The following is a 17,617-nucleotide window of genomic DNA, read 5'->3' as shown; positions in this document are numbered from 1 at the left end:
GCGCTTTGCGGGGGGAGTTCAAAAGGCACCTGCAGAATGGCACAGAGGACTCTCAGTTTCTGCCTATTAAAACAAATCTGGTAACAAAGTATTATGTAGGAAACATAAAGGTAAGGGAACATCGCAGCACCAAGTTTAAAAGACACAAAACCACCAGCAGCTTCAGGATGTGGTAGAAGTGGAGTTCCCAGCTGTACATCAACACATGCATCACTTGCTCTTTTGTGGCATTGTGCATTGCAGGTTTTAAGCATTCTAGGCCTGAACTTCTCCATTTTCCCTCTGGATGTTCTCACATTTTAAATTACTCTTCCAAATATTATTCTAGAGTTAGCTGGATAGGCTAGATTCCTGTTAAATGAAACAGTAAGTTTGGCCCTAGAAATGAAACGGTAAGTTTGGCCATAGAGTAAAATCAGAACTATAAATCAATTTGCAACAATGATAAGTATTCATGTACAAGCTGAAATGCCTTTTCATGTGTTCTGCTGACTTAAAGGCATTTATTCTGCTGAATGTGGGAGGGTGACCGTTCCCCATCCCCTCTGATAATGACCAGTAGTGCTGTTGTCTCCAAGAGGCTGTTCTGAAGGGTAAATTGTGGTGCTTAAAATATTATGCTTAAAATATTATGCTTATAAAATGAATTAACCATCATTGTGCCAAGTACCCACAAAATTACTAGAAACACAAATACACCAGGCACTTTTTTTTTTTTTTTTTGGAACAAGCTGTAACTTGGTGGGTTTTCTTTTTTTTTTTTTTTTCTTCCCCCTTTAAAAGTCTTAAAGTATTGGATAAGTAAGGAGCACAGTGAGAGAGGCACTTCACTCCTCCCCTCTTGCAGCCGGTTCAAATGGGGTTAATGCCTGAGTTCCTTCTGTGCTTCTTGCTTTCAATAAGCAGATTTCTCTCACTGGTTCAGAGCAGTAAGAAATTTTCCCCACCAGCATGTTGGCTTTGCTATGCTTAAGTTTAATGTTCCCAACTCTTTATTTTCTCTGCACCTTTTTTCTGTAGAGTTTTAACAGGTAAAAACAGAGCAACAAACAATATATCAGATTAAATCACATGTTTAAAGGTACCATTTTCTATTCCTATGTGGAAAATTGGGGAGCATTTTTATAGCTGGATAAGAGAGACTGCCAGCTTTCTAGTATAACGCAGTTGTATACTGGAAGGATCTCATACCTAACAGTGAGTCTTTAAAGTATTGTAATACTGAATACTGTAGGTTCACAATATATTTAGATATAGAAAAGATGTGTATTTGTGTTTGAGGTTTTTTTTTCTTATGCTTGTTTTACATGATCAGCATATAATTTACTTTATATGCAGTTAGTGTTTTGTTTACCATGGCAGCTGGTTTTGCAAGTTAAATGCAAAGAACGATTTCATTGTTCTGTTAAAATACTCCAAAATAATTGTATGAGTTTATCTGTAAAACCACTGAAATTATCATCTTCTGCAGAAAAAGCTTTGATTTGGACAGGTTTTGTTATGTTTATATGGTTTCTCTGTGCTTTAATATCCTCTAGTGTTGCATTCTTCTGAATTGTGCCACATAATGTTGGGTTTGGCTGGTTTTAGTTGAATCAGAGGTAAACCCTAAGTAAAACATCTGATTTTGAAAACAGAAGTTAATAGGATTGGCCTAGGTGGGCTCCTTCAGTGCCAGCACTATACTTGAGATTTCTGCACGTCTCTGCACTTTTCTCCTGTTGTCTTGTCACCAACACCTCTTTTTTAACCTCTTTGGAGGGTTTCTGAGTGGAAAAAGAGCAAGTGGGCCCTGCTCACACTGCCTTCATCTCCTTGGATTGGCACAGCGCAAGATCCTCTGTGCTTTACAAAACCTGGGCCAGATGATGTCTTCTGGACTGAGGGCTGCTAATCTTTTCTGCCTGGGCTGGCAATAGCTAGCTTGCTTGGGATGTTTGGAGACTCTGTGTGAGATATAAGAGAAGAAAAAGAGACTTATTCTTCAGAGAGGACCTGAAGTGCATTTATTAGTGCAGAGGAAGGAGTCAGCCAGTATGTGTAAGGAGGGGAGTCGTTGGTCCCTGGTGGAAAAGTGGCAGCCTTGAGATGTTGGGCCTCTGGCAAAAACAACTGCCAACAGATGGATCAGTTTTATGGGTATAGTATTTATTGGGCAGGAAAGCAACAGTGTTTAAATAAGCAAAATATTGCAGGAAACTTATTTTCTGTTTTTGTGAATATCAGAGTTTCACACTAAGAAAACTGATTTTTTGCTGATTTTGAAAATCTCTGATTTTTCAATGAGATCTGCAGTTTTTCAAGGCTGCTCCTTTATGCAGTATTTCCCCCCTCCCCCCCCAATTGTTGCTAAATACACATAGCTTTCCCTTTCCCAGTGTTTATTAGCATATCCTTGTATCATTTATGTAGTACCCATTTCCCATTGCCCCTCCCAAGAACCAGCTGAGTTTCAAAACTTGTGGGTTTATCTACTTAAATTGTTCAAATTATGAATTTTTTTTTCCAGATGCTGTAGTGAAAACAAGAGCACTTCTTTGCTTGTTTGCGAACAGCCTGTATTTTTAAAAATCATTTTAATGACATTTAGTATAATTATTTTAAATCCTGTGAGCTGATGGCAAATGATCAGCATTTTTTTTTTTTTTTTTTTCTTCAGAGCAATTCAGGGTTGAGCTGGAAGTTTTAAATTGACACTTTTGAGAGCTTGGAAGCATACTTGGGTTTTCTCCCCTTCATGTAATAGTTTGGTGGGCATTTTCTTTGTGCCTTTTAGAAAGTGTCTTGTGAGGCCTGTGCTTGGGGGAGGATTGGGGATTTTTTTCACCCTCTCAATGCATCTCTGTGCCGGAAGTGATTTGTATGCAATGTGCATGGTTAATGTTGGCTCTTACCAGAAGAGCAGGTGAATGACCTGCAAAAGAAGCTTGTAGGGAGAGATGCTAATGACTTGGATTTAAAGCTGTTTTAATTGATTTTTTAACTGCAGAATTCCAGGTGCATAAATACTAGCAGTGTAGTTGTTGTAGAATGCATGGCTGCTTTTTCCATAAAAATTGATTCTGAGCACTTGATGTTGAGTTGTTTAAACTAGGAATGGAAAAGTACAAGCTGCCTTACTTCCTTTATTGCAAATTCTAACCTAGAAAAAGATTGAGTCAAGTCTCAGACATCTCAGTTATTTGACAATAATGTTTTCGATATCAAAATGAAAGGGTGTTTGTTTCATTCGAGTGTGAAGCCTTTGGCTGGTATTCAGATCCCATTTACTGGGCCTTTCTAAATGCTCTGTGAAAATGTTCCTTCTTCTCAGTAAAAGCCAAGCCCACCTAGGTTTGGATCTCCAGAATTAGGGCTCTAACCAAATTTCCAGTGTAATGTAGCCTGTCTCCTTACGTGTTAATTACACCTTGTCCCTTTATTTCTACTCTTTTTACCCTCCATAGAGGGTTTATTTTGTAGTGAACGTCATGTAGCTTTTGATGGATTAAAAATAAGGCCTTATTTTTGGTAATTTTGTAGTATGAAAAGACTAATTGGTGCATGATGCTTTCTTACAGGGGAGTAAGCGATTTAGTGAATCTAGTACATGATCAAAGTACAGAAGAGAAAAAAAACAGTCAAGGCAAATAAAGCCATTTCAGAAAAGCTGAAATGAATCAATTGCTTGCCTGCATGTTCCTTACTGAGAGCATCAGGTTGGTTTCCATATCAACAAACTGATAAACAAATCACAAGGACAGGAGTTGCACTGAAAATGTACTGAACTCCTAAATGACATTATGAATTCATTTAATTTTTTTTTAAAAAAAAGCCGAAGGAATGATGATTACATATATAAGTAAGCCTTATATAAGTAATTATATAAGTAATACCAAACAACAGGATGGAAACTATGAAAAAATAATTAGCAGAGTGCTGGAAATGTGATATGAAGGGTAAGAGCCAGCTTGGTTTGGTAGAGCATTAAAGTTCATTAGGGTTTCTTGGAGGAGTCAGAAATCAAAACCATAAAAACGACCCAGTTGGGAGTAGTGTACTGAGAGAAGGGCTGAGTAAGAAGGGGATATTTTACTGATGAAAGACTTCCTTGGAATAATAGGAAAAAAATCTCATCAAGGAAAAATTGCAGAAAGATCTCATGATACTGAACATGCCATTCCCCGGTTTCATTTGATGGAAGACAGGGCATCTCCCTGATAGTTTTTTCAGCTAATTTCAGCTAATCTTTTCTCCTCTCGTTCCTGGCTGTGCCATCCTGTCTTCTCTTGTTTTAACACAGGTGCCCGCTTGACAGTATGGTGATCTGCTTCAGGGGATTGATTGGGCCCCAACTTAATCCGGTAAAATCCAGGTCTTGGATAAAAACTGTTACTGTTGTAAGCTGCGTCTGCATTAAGGATTGCTGCGATAGTTATACCAGCACATTCTGTTTAATGCGAGTGTAGTTGGTGTATCTGTGTAGTACCCTGTGTGCAGTTCATAGCTCAAAATCTTGCGCAGCGATGTACAGTGTGGGATGATTAGACTTTTGCTTGTAAGAAACAGCCCAGAATGCCAAATGGCAGATTTTTCCCCCTTGCCCTCATTCACTGGGCAACGCAATTGGGGCGTATGACCGTGCTCTCTTGCCGTGGAAGAAGTGGGTGTGTTCCTAGGGCTTCAATGTAAGATAGAAGTGTAGGGAAAAACTTCTTTGCTTCCTGTATTCAGAAAGTATAGGGAGATAAGGAGAAGAATTCTCCCAGTTTTTTTATTGAAGGATAAGAAACAAGTTTGGTTATGACTGAACTGAAAAAGATCCTTGTGTGTCAAAGCAGGGAGTGAAAAATTCACAGTTAGCAGCTGACTTGTCTAGTTTCAGCCCAAGGCTCTTTGAATTTACTGAATTCTAAATTCTCATTTACAAATTAAATATTTACAATGCAAATGTTTGTATTTTTAGAGCAAGTCCCTGTAAAGAAACAGATTGTTTGTAATTGTACAAAGAACATAAATTTTATCTGGGAAAGATGGTGAACAGTGATCCCACCATTTTCTCACAGCTTTTTAACGTAGTTTTAACGTGGCTAAATAATCTTTTATACTTTCTTTCAGCATTTTATTCAGTTCACACGTGTGTAGATCTGCACCTTTTAATAGGATCTCCAAGAGCTGTTTGAAATGGCTGGTTCTGTGTATACGGGCTCCTCTGGGGCGATGCTGAGCAACTACAGCTGGAGGCACTGCCAGGGCAGACCTCAGTGAGACTCCTCAGCCCAGAAGAGCTGCCCAGTGGCAGCACGCAGCCCTGGCTCAGCTTCTTTCCTGACCTCCCGAGAGGCTGTGGCACAGCTGTTGGGGTTTTTTTTCATTTGTGTGTTTGTCTTTTGAAAGTCTGTCAAAACTGCTAGCTGGTTTGCTTTGCTCTGCTATTTTCTTGTAGTTGAAGAACCAGCGTAGGTTGGAAGGCACGAATTTTCCTTTTGTTGTCTATCTCTCGTTACATTAACTTATGTTTTAGTTTTCTTGTTGGCTTACCTGCTGCTAAAAGCCTGGCTGAACTTTCCAGGCTCTGGAATATTACATCTGGAGTGATTTCTGTGCAAAGGGCTGGCTGAGGCCTTCCAAAGCACATCTGCAGCTTTCTTCCATCTTGCAGTCAGTCTAGAGATGGTGTTAAATAAGTAACAGAGGGGAAATAGTTTCTTTCTATATTTATTTGGCTTAAACTGGGAAAATTGTTTTTTTCAAATACTGTTTTTAAGTGCTGCTAAGTTCTGACAAGTTTTATTTCCTGCTTGCTCTAGGAGAAACCAGAAAATGGCTTCTGTTTCGTAACTGTGGAAGGCATGTTGTTAGACCTTCTGTGTCTGGAGATAGGAAAGGTTAATTTACAAGTTCAAGGAGCAAGAGACCTTTCCACCTGCTCAAACAATCAAACAATTGAAATTCTGCCTTTGTGAGCATTCAGCAAAAATAGCTGCTTCTTGTTTTTATTAATGAACCCCTTTCTCTTTTTCCTTGGGATATGTGACCAAAAGGACAACCATATGCATGTGACTGCAGTGTATCAGCATATGTTTGACAGTTACGTAAAATCTGACTTCCCACAGACTCTCAGAAATGTCTGTGTGAAAATGAAAAACGATCTCTCATCTGTGTTTTTCTTGTCAGATTGCCCAACATATTCTTTAAACTAGAATACCTGAAAACAGACGGCATGATGGCCGAGAGGCGATTTTGCATACGGAGTTGTTTCTTTCTGTTTATGAAATAAGAGTATCATGTAAGTTTGTGCTTCCACATTGATTTCTTACGAATGACTTAGTGTTTTTGCTAAGGTATTCTTTTCAGGGCTTGTGAAAACCACCTCCAAAATCTCACTCTGGTTTTATACTGCGTTGTTTATACTGAGCTAGAAACAAAGCATCAGCTTTTGAACACTTCATCACAGGTTTTCTTTCCAGAACTGGAGTGTTTGCATTTATCCCTTATTTTAGAAATGAATTCCAAGAAAAGGGAAGGTCTGGTGATAATTTTCTTTCTTCTGCTAGATAAGGTCTGAATAGGAGCCTAAAGCCAGCTCTAAAGTGGAAATCCTTGTATTGCCATACTGGTTACAGGTGGGTCTTTACCTAATTAGTATACTGCCTGATGTCCTAGGATAAATGCAGTCATTTGCATAAAACTGCTGTCACCAGGATAGCTTCTTCCTCTTGAGGGAACCGGTATAGAGTATACTGGGAAAAATATCTGTATGCCTTATAAAGTATGTGTTCTGGTAGACCTTTTTCTAGTGTATGGTAGACATACAGAGATGTGGAATTTTGCACATTGTTTTCTCCCTGTTGTCAGTCGAGTCTTTTAGCACCCCTGACAGATCAGCTATGGAGGCTGCAGTAGTTCCTTGACATTGAGCTCTGTTTCTGCACAAGGTTACTGCTTCATTAGCAGCAATGGCAGAATGAGATATGTCTGTTACAGGTCATTGTGTTAAAGACACTGGACAGTCTCCTGTCTAGCTTTGATGGTCTGAACACTAATTATTTGGGCTGTAAAATGGAATAGCTGGGGTGCAAGCACCTGTAGACTCCAGCCTTCACTGGGATGCAGGCGCTGGAGATTGGGTGGGGAGAGTTAAAAAGGTTCAGCTTGGTCCCCTGATGCTTTCTTGTCAAGCATTGTGAGCACATCTGGGTTGTTCAGTCATTTGCACTGATGCTTTTAAGGAGAGTAAAATAAAAAAAGGCTTGGTTTTCAGTGAAAGAAATCTTGTTTTGTTTTGTCTGGTGTATGTAGCAGTGCTTAAGACAGGTGGTTCTGAGCCAGCTGTGCCTCGCTGAAATGAAAAACTGCAGTTTTGTTGGGAACCAGTGGGGTCCTAAAACCAGTAAGTTTAAGGCAAGGAGATTCAATGTGTTAGGATGTTAATAGCTCACTACTGACTTCACACCTATTTCCCACACAGCTGTTAGTACCTGCAAGAGTGATGTTGTAGAGGCAGCTGAAAAGCTGCATAGCATAAGCTAATTTGTACAAAAAATTGAATGTTACCATAAGAAATTACTGTGGAGCAACTCTGAAAATTACATTCAGCTAATGTCCACACTTATTCACAGAAACAAGCTATTGTTAAAGTGTACAGTTCTCAGCTAGCGAAGAACATTTTTTCTCTCATGTTTATCTTGATTGTATCCCAAAGGGATATTTCTTCCTCTCTTTTGTGAAGAATTATCTCCATATTTAATTTGCTATGTGCATGTTTTTGCTTCTCTTGGAGGACTGAAAATATTTCCTGAATTTTGCAATCAGTTGAGAAACTGTACTAAAACCTTCCTGTGGTACTTTTAGTCCCCTTATTTGAAAATTCACTTTCTGTGTCATTCGATACTATGTCCTCCTGGATTGTGGTTTCCGTCCCTCTGGGAACCTGCCTCAAGAAGTTTCTGTTTAAGGATACCTGAAGGGTCACTTGATACGACTTTTCTTGATTCGTCTTTTCTTAAACTCCCAGAGGGCCACAAACATTTCTTCTTCTCAAGTCAAGAGCTGTTTCTGATAGCCAAACACACATTTATTGTGGGTAATTTTCCAGAGCTACTCCAGCACCTACCATTTAACTTTGTATTTTTTTGTTAGGTGAGTGCTAGTGCTGGAGCTGGAGCGGGCTGCGTTTCTCAAGGACCACTGCAGAGCTGATGAGCTCCACAGGGGTTGCTGCACTTCTGAAACCTTTGCGGGCTCTGAAGTTTGGCGGCTGTTTGGGTCCCTGTAGAGCTCAGAGGTTCTTAGGGGCTGAAACGAGCATAATTGCAAAGTTGGAGCATTCACTGTGAAGGGCCTCACCAAATAATTGGCTGTCCCAATTAAGCAGCTGTTCTTCCCCCTGAATAACGTTCAGGAAGGTAAATGATTGCCTGCCCTGTAAGGTGTCCCAATTAACTGCCTTAAAATCAGCTAAGTGTCGCATGGGGTATCTCTGTTCAGTGAGTGAAAGTTGCATGCATCTCGATGGGGGCTGGTGGTTTAATGACACTGCTAGCAGGGGCCTAGTTTCACGCGGGATAGTAGGGCCGAAAGGATCTGCATCAGTGTTGGGGAGCGCTGTGGATCAGAAAGTTGCAAAGCTGATGGGTGCTGGCGATGAATTTCTCTCCCTCTGTGCGTACTTTTGGAAATCACTGCTAAATTATAGCATTTAATCTTGGCATTTGTACTCTGCAAGCTTTTTTCTGTGTCTGTGGGATATTCCGCCATCAGCGTGCCTAGACTTTATGAGCTTTTTAGCAAAGAAGCTCAGTTATTTATTATATTTGTTCATTGCACAGAATGGAACCAAGAAACGCTGTTTCCTCTTTTTTGTTGTGGCAAAACCTTTTAATTTGGAGCAAATCAAAACTGTGAGGTTACAGCTGTACAGTGCATAGTGATTTCTGATGTCTTTTAAGAGGAAGTTGCATTGCCTGGGTTCACCTTACCTACCTGAGATGCAAAAATTAAAAAATGTTGAATCAAAAGATGGATAGAAAAAAGTTTATAGGGGAAAAAACATCAAAGCTCTTCCTCTGTTTGTTCACAGATTTTATAGATGGTGTAACCATATAAGATAAACCAGCATTCTGGGCCACAGTCAAACAGAATACCAGTTAAATACTGCAGTCTAAGAACCTTCTTCTTTTCTGTCAGTGTATGTCAAACACTTGATGTGCCTTAGTTCTGGGGGGTGGGGTGGGGGCTGTATAATTTCCTGACATTAGTCCCTAATATTAAAATTACAAGTGTAGGTAAATAGAAATACATTTTTGTCACTTTTTCTATTCGGTTTTTATAACAGCTCACAACCATTTCTAAAGTCTGCTAGTAAAGTCTGACAAGCATGGCATTTAACAGTATGGAGAAAGTACAACAGGTGAAAAATAATGAAGCAGTTCAAAATATCCAGGTTATTTGTTTAAAACCAAAGTTTTTTAAAATACGGTGGTTAATTATTTAAATAAGAAAAAGATGAGATTAATGGGATCAGTTTTAATCAGCTGTGGTATTATTTCTACTAGGTTGAAGAGAGATTTGGCTCTATATGGGTTGATTTGATACTAAATTCAAGGTTTTCCTGCTAAGGGTCTGGTATTCCTGTTAGGTGTGAAAGTATGCCAGGTATGTTTAAAAATCCCAAGGCATAGGGTACACTTACTCACTTTTGCAGTTTTTACATTTGATTGTGTTGCTGCACTACAGCTTCTCCATACTAGTTTTAAACTCCTTGCAAAGCTGAGTTTGGATAAGTAGCTGGTACGTAAAGTACAGCAGCGAGGTCTGGGCTCATGGTCCCCATTCCTGGGGACTCCCAGTGCGGGGTGACCTTCAGCAAGGAAACAGTAACAAGCAGCTGGAGAGGTCCAGAGCTCTAGTAAGCCTGTCTTGGTTGTACTGCCTGGAACAACAGTACTATCAGCCAGAGTTAAGAAGCACGAGGAAGCATTCCTGGTTCTGGACCCAGGCAGGCTTGCTGAAGTCAGTTATAGCATGTCTGTAGATTGCCCTCTGGATCCTATGGATTTGGGTTTTTCCTTAGAATTCACAGGGTATGGATTTTAATTTTAAATTTTTATTTTCTCCTCTTCTGGGCTAGAATTAAAATCTTGATTCCTGGATTTAAATTTTATAGGAAGGTATTACTAGATGAGAAGAGGCAAATTGAACAGTAGTCTTCTGGTGGTATCTGAATGCCATAATTTAGCACAAGACACTACTTTTCACTTAATATTTTGCTCTATCTTTTTGGTGGTGGCCTTTTACTTATTTTTTTTTTTTCCCAATGGAAATAATTAAAAGTGTTTGAAGAGGAGGGGCAGGAGGGAGAATGACCCTTACCTTGTCTATATGACTGGCTTACCATCGTCCAATAAGTCTGTTGTGACATCTTCCTTTCTTTATGGTCTCTGTATGGATCCCATACCAACCATTATATAATGAAAGGGGAATCTGTAAGCCTTCCAGAAAGGAGGAACCAGCACACACATGTGAACAGTTTGATGTTACCTGGAAGAGGGATCTGAGATCTCGGTAGAAAAATCTATAAAGACCTGCAGTAATGGGAATTTGCAGTGGTGTCTGTCTGTCTGTCCCCCCCACTCTCCCCTGGGTGCTAGCCAGGTCTCCCTTGCCTCTTTGCAGTTGCAGTTAACTCAAAGCATGGTTACAACAGGGGCATTTCTTCCCACTGTTTTACGCAGCTAATTGTTCCCATCTCCTCCTGCTCCTGTATGTGGTGCACGTGCTCAGCTGTTGCAGAAAAGGGCCCGAGTGCCCTGAGTAAGAAAGTGGCTGTTGTTGGCACCCGTGCTGGTTGGGGCAGCTACAGACACCTACACCCCGCATTGCAAGTGGAAGTGTTCGTGGAGCTGTGCCCTGGAATGCCTTTAGACTGATGACTGATCTTTAGCCTAGACCTGTTCCTTGAATCCAGTTTCCTGCATGGCCATAGAGGCCCTGTACTGGAAGCAAAGATGATCTGCAAGAAGTTGCTCAAAAGCGACTGTTACCAAAAGAAATGGTCATTGAACTATAACCTGCATTACTTTTGCAGCAAGGAAAAGCCCGGCTTCCCAAGTGAAACACAGCCCTTGGTGCCATCGGTGGGAGAGTGGCCAGTTCCAAGGATTTTTAATGGAGACATTAAAACCCGTAGGCTTTCAAGCACAGTGGAGGAAAACAAAACTCTGATAGTGGAAAAAAAACTATTGGAGAAACTGAGCAGAGGTCACCGGAGCCGACTGGAAATGTTACTGAGTCTTAAAGTCAGTTCTGTGTGCTCCTCTGACAAATGAAATAGCTCTGGCGTTGTGAAGTCTGGGAAGGCTTTTCTTTGTTACCAAACTACCCTTACCTGTTTTTGCTTGAGTAATTGCAGGCAGGGAAGAAGATGAGGCTGTACAGCGACTAATGAGCTGTTTCAGCCTGAAAAATCGGTCTAGCAGGGTGGCCAGAGCCTTGGAACCTATTAACCTCGATGAAGTATTTGGAAGTCTAGGACTTGACAGCTGGGGCAAAGAAGGGTCTTTTTTAAAGACATTTTTAAAAAAATTTCTCTTTTTCTCTCTTCTTTCTCACTGTGCTTGCTGGTAAAATGCTGCCTGACTTTTGTTAACTTTTTTTTTTTCAAGTATGTAGCTTTCTTACTTGCATAGCTTGACCAGGTGACTTGCTAATGTGCTACCTATCTGAAAATTACTTGTTTTTTTTCCTTCTTTGTGATGGAAAAAACAGTTTCCCTGTAGTGTTTGTTTATGCCTACAGAAATCTCACATGTTCTCTTCAGATATTTGTGTTCTGTGTTTGACAGACATGTTGCTCCATGAAGAATGACTCACTTGGGATCAAATAGGGCAATATTTGTGTTAATCAGCTGCACTTCTGTCCTCAGATAGAGCTGTGCATTACAACAAACGCGCTTTAGACGTGAATTAAGGGGGAAGATATGACATGGAATTTCCTGACTTTTTAAAATAAAAATAAATCTTTGTCAAGGATAACTTTCTCTGCAAATGTTTCTTAAATGTGTTGAACGTTTGTTTTTCTTTAAAGGACGGGTGGCCAGACCTCTTCACATGTGGGCACTGTATAGTGACATGTTGTGGTTGTGTGATGATCTGGGTTAGTTTAAAGGCTTCAAATCATTCCTCATCTGGATTGTTTTGATTGAGCCAGGTTAGGGAGCACAGATTCAAGCAGGTATGCTGGCAGATGTCATAAAGAAGAGTATGAGAAGCAATTTAGGACAGTAGTCATCTTGTCTGTCCCAGCTGCAACAACAAAACAGAGCAGGCTCCATGGACACACTTTGTCTGGTCTGTTTATATTATATGTTACTTCTGTTTAGTTATGCATTCTGTTAACAACCCACAAAAGTAAATCCATTTTCTACCACCTGCAGAAAAAGGACAAATATTCTCTACTGTCTACTAGTCTCCAGCCATAATAAAGTGGTTTCTCTTGCTTCATCTCAGTCTTAAATGCAACTAGTTAACTTCCTTCCCCCCACTACTTGCTAAATAATGTTTAAAGATGTGCCAGTGTATGCTAACATGTTTTAAAACTTGCTTCCTGTGTCTTAAAAGATTTTATGGAGTGTTTTGCATGGTCACTGGGTGCAAACTGTGCTTCTAAATACATTGACTTAGTTGACTGTCTCTGAATTTCTCTGGGAAAAAAAAGAACATGAATTGGTTGGTCTTCCATCAAATCTGCTTCACTGCCTTGCATGCAACTGCTATGTCCACTATAAATCCACACAGCTTCTTTTTCCGTTCCCCTCTCGTTCAGTGCTCTGACCCATGTTAAAGAGGCTGTAGTACTTTTATGATAGTCTGTAATACCTCTCTTCACTGCTTAATGCTGAATTCTGAGGTTATTGTCAAGTTCTGTTGGATATTCCCAACTTTCTCACTTGACCCAAGGAAAGAAACAAACATACAGAAGTAGAATGCGACATGATACTGTGGGTTTGTCTTAAGTTGTTTTTCTTCAGCTTTTTGTGAAGTGACTTTGTTCTGTTGTGTTTCCCAGGATGTGTGTACTTTACCCAGTAGAACAGAGCTCTGCAGACACCCTCGCTGCACAGCGCCTTTGCCTTTACTGAAAGTTGTAACCAATGTTCCAGTTGTAGATTTGTATGTGATTGCTTTCTTTTTTTGTCTTTTTTCTTTTTAAAATAATTACAGGTTCATGTATTGGACAGACTGGGGAGAAGTGCCAAAGATAGAACGTGCTGGGATGGATGGTTCAAGCCGCTCCATTATAGTTAACACAGACATATACTGGCCAAATGGACTGACGTTGGATTATGAGGAACAGAAGCTTTATTGGGCAGATGCTAAACTGAATTTCATCCACAAATCAAATCTGGATGGAAGTCATAGGTAAGAAGCTTTTATTTGATGTGTGTAGTGCGGTGCTTTGCTTAGAAGGGTTGCTTAAGCACCATCATAAACTGTGTTGCAGGGAATTGTCATGTTAGCACTTGCAAAATTTTAAGCAAACTAGTGCTATCAGAAATTTTTATCCTTCCCTATCCTCCCCTTTCCAACAGTGTGAAGTTGAATGTGTGCTCCTCTTTGGGGTATCCTATAACTTTCAGTAAGTCTTTCCTCAGAATCAGTCCCATACAGAAATCCTTGAATCCTATTTTTAATTGTGTAAGACTACATAGCAAAGCTGTCCCTTGTCAATAGGTCTTCTGTGCTCTGTTGCTGTGGTATTCAGAAATGCAGAAAATAATCTGGAAAAATGATCATCATATACTAGTATTTCTGTTTCATTAATCCTAGGGGTTGGGGAATTAGCAGAAAACAGTCTTTACAGAAAACTATGCTAAAATGACTGTTTCCCTCTAACAGTTTTATAGCAGTGATGTAATTCTTTTTGATCCAGTCATGGTTACTTCTTAATTAAGGGTATAACAGGTACTTTGTATATATGCATTTAGCCCAAATTTGGGCGATGACCCTCTTCATTAGATAGCTTTGACAAGTATTGTTTGCACACACAAATGAATTACAGTTAGCTTGTGCCTCAGGTATCATACAGAGATACGATTTTTTTTTAGGTTATTCTTTACAAATTTTTGTGATGCTTCAGCTGGTTTATCTGGGCATGAAATATCCTTTCTTATGCTCTTTGTTCTGACCTCTTAGGCACTTGTCCCTTCTTTCACCACAAAAGTTTATTTGGCATGAAGAAATCAATCATAGTGACAACATAGGTGTTTGTGAATAGGAACACAGGCAGCACACATGAAACATATCCACTGTCTTCCTGTAGTATTTATTTTGAACTCCACAGTTTCTTGTAATGCTGGTTTAAAAGTTTGTGTCATTTTCTTCTTAAATTCTGCCTGTTAAGGGACGAAAAGTTCATGCAGAGTTTTTGTAATGGTATTTGTTTATAGAAGGTAACAGGAGTTGGATGCAGTTTTAAATTTGTGTCTTTGGATATAAGTATTATAACTAGCTTTGTTAATTCAAAACATGGAGATATGGATATCTATATTGAAGTAGTCCTTTGTTGCTGTTTATTTACAAAAAAGAAAACTTAATACTACCAAAAAAGAAATATTTCATAGTGATACTTTCTTTAAAAAAGGAAGACTGTCACACAAGTTTTCAAGTAAGAGAGAGAACGGGATAGGAATGGTCATGTACAATAATAACTTGAGTCTTTTTTTTTAGTTTATCTGGGTAACTGGAATACCCTAAAACGTCTTTCTCTGTTAAAAATTATTTATAATGTTACATATCTTCCATGCTAAGAATAGAGAGATCATGAAACCAGATGCATTACAGAACTTTAAAAAAGAGTCACCTCTACTGAAAGCAATCACCCGTGAGGCTCAGTGTGACAGCTTGCCACCTGAAAAGTTGCAGTCCAAATGTGGATTTCTCACACAAATATGAAGTGCTTACAGTTGCTGTAGGAGTTTTAGAAACAGGCAAAACCGAAACAATCCCACCCTCCAAAAAATAGCACCAGTGAGAAGAAAGTACCCCTCCAAAATGACTACTGATATGATCACACCTAAAATGCACTTCGGTGGCTTTGTCCAACAGGATAGTTTAGTGGCTTGTTCTATTCTTGAGTCACCCCTTTTTGTGCTCTTCTATTTATATGAGAGGGAAAGGACCTCCTTAGGATAACGACACGCTACTGCAGTCTGGCCCTTCTAGGAAAGAGAGTGTGTATTGGGCACTGCATGAAATGGTACTGCTTTCGATAGCACCCCCTGGAAAATAAATCATGCAGGATGCAGATGTTTTTTGAAATGTTGATTGCTTGCAACGTGCCCACCAATCGAAAACTGACACCACCACCATCCAAATCTGTATTTATGTTTTTCCCTGTGGAGCACAAACCTCCACATCTTATCTAGTGTCTCCAGTCTTTCAGGCTCTAGAGTTATTTCAGTGTTTCCTGCTGGCACTGCTGCGTTTTCAGTCTTCTCTTGCTACAGACTTCTTTGCATTTTTTTCCCTTTACTGGTAGTCTGTTGCACAGCAGTGTAAATACATTCAGGTTTGGTAATTTTTTTTATTTTAATGGTGTTTATTCCCTGGTCTGCCTTTGGCTAACCTGGAAGTGATTTGTTCTAGAGATGAGGCTGTGAAGGTGCTGATCTTTCTTGGTGTGAGGGGCTGACCAAGCTTGTCTGTCTGTGGAGAGCTGCATCTACCAGCTGTCCCATGACTTCGAAGTGAAGTCACCTGTATCTCAGCAGTTACCTCATTCCAGAGTAAATTCTCTGGAATTGGTGAAACTGGTAATAAAGACCTGTATAGACAAGTAATTTAGACTTTTAGATCTACTAATTCTTCCATAAATATTCATTAAAACCAAAACAATTAGTCTCATACTTTAAAGTTAGTTTTATTTTTTAAACTGATTCTGAAGTGTATCAGAGATTTCATGGCAGTATGCTAATATGTTACCATTTGAGGGGGAGAAAGGGAAATAGTCTTTAGAGAGGAAAGCACATATGACTTCCCTTAAGCACTCAGAAGCACGCACCACTTCTAACAGCACCTGTTTTTCCCTAGGCATGTGAGAAAGTTCTGAAGATTCAGAAAATAGTCAACATCTGTATCCAGGCATTTTTGGTTTGTTTTTTATTCTTTGCAATTACATCATCACGAGGGGAGGAAAAAAAAAAAAAAAAAGAATTGCAGAAGTTAAGCTGTACTACAATGGGGTTTTCTGTATTTTTTTTTTTGTCTGCTGTGACCTCTTAGCCTCTGTCTGTCTTAAGAAAAAAAGAACTTCTGGGGTTGTCTAAAGTGATTCTTTTTTGTCTTTCAGTTATTCAGCAAATTCACCTTTCTCAGTATGAAATTTTACAGCTCTAATTGTGTACTTTGGCTCTTAATTATTTTATTAACCGTTTTCAATAACTAATTTTCTCATGCTAAAAAAGAAAAGACAATTTCTAGTTCTGCAGACAAAAACAAAAACCCTTGAGATATTCTGTTTAAGTGGGGAAAAAACCCAAACCCCACAAAGCCTTCAGTCTTCTAGTCATCGCCACCCCAAAAAATAGAAAAACTAATCAGACTTTTTCTGTGAACAGCAGCACTAACAACATCTGGGTTTAGAAAGATTTCTACTTACCCCTGCACCCCAGCAGCAGTCCCTCTGGCTTCTCTGTGTTCCTATGCCCTGTGCACACACACATGCACACACCTCCTGCTTTTTTCTCCCTCCTTCTTGTCATCCCCCAAATGCACCCGTGGCTTCTTATATTCCTTCACCCAGCATTATCCCTTCCTCCTGTCTGTGTCCCCTGTGCACTCTTGTTGGGTCTGGCAGCTCAACAAAGTGTTTCTGGGCAGCTTATTTCAGCTGCTGCTCTTGTCGAGTGGGTCAAATACAGGAGGTTGAGGGTCGCTTGCGTCTTCACAGCCATCCATCTGCTAAGGAAAACTTGTAAAAAGTAAAAATTCTTTTTGTGATGCCTGCTTTCCTGAATGGTTGGCCAAGAGATATAAGATGCATTGGGGTATGGAATTGGAGAAAATGGATACTGTACAGACACAGGTAGAATGATCAAATAGCCTTGTTTCCTTGTGAAAAGATGATACTGTGTAATTGGACCAACTTTTTTCCACCATCGCATTTTAAAATCCCCTTTTAAGGGGGCCACCTTTTAGAGTCATTTTCCTTTAGAGTTAAGAATGGGGGAAGAGACAATCATTATCATTGGGTGTGTAATCTAACTTAAAACAGACTTTTGGGTTTATTTAGAAACTTCTAGTCTTAGTGATTTGTTCTTGATATTTAGACCATTCTTCTAACTGCTGTTTTATATTTACAAAGTAAGTTTAATTTTTTTGTTTCTCTTGATTAAAACCGATTTATTTTTTTGTTTCATTGTTGCAAAGTGTTACAAGTTTTCCTGCTGCTTTACCTATTGTCAACACGTCTGGGAAAATATTTGTGCTTCCGGAAGCTGGAGGTATTGAAAAGAAAAAAGCAACTGAGTTATTGAAAGACGTATAGCTTCATTAAAATATTATGTTCTAGATCCGAATAGTAACATGGGTAACTTTCAACAAAGGAAGCAGATGAGTAAAGATGTGATTGTCTCCAG

At 39.5% G+C, this 17,617-nt stretch overlaps 1 protein-coding gene across 2 annotated transcripts in view; it reads left to right on the top strand.

The window, feature by feature from the left end:
* LRP6 (LDL receptor related protein 6) overlaps window positions 1-17,617 on the top strand; it is a 132,273-nt gene that overhangs the window by 40,852 nt on the left and 73,804 nt on the right. The window contains exon 3 of one of the 2 annotated variants that reach the window (XM_074825655.1): window positions 13,203-13,400. The exons of the other annotated variant lie outside the window; for it this stretch is intronic. Coding sequence (XP_074681756.1) covers window positions 13,203-13,400 — 198 coding nt within the window. The remainder of the gene's footprint in view (window positions 1-13,202; window positions 13,401-17,617) is intronic. 2 annotated transcript variants of the gene reach the window in all.

The sequence above is a fragment of the Strix aluco genome, chromosome 5 (genome assembly GCF_031877795.1).
Source record: "Strix aluco isolate bStrAlu1 chromosome 5, bStrAlu1.hap1, whole genome shotgun sequence".
Taxonomy (NCBI): Eukaryota; Metazoa; Chordata; class Aves; order Strigiformes; family Strigidae; genus Strix; species Strix aluco.
This window is presented reverse-complemented; position numbering and strand designations above follow the sequence as displayed.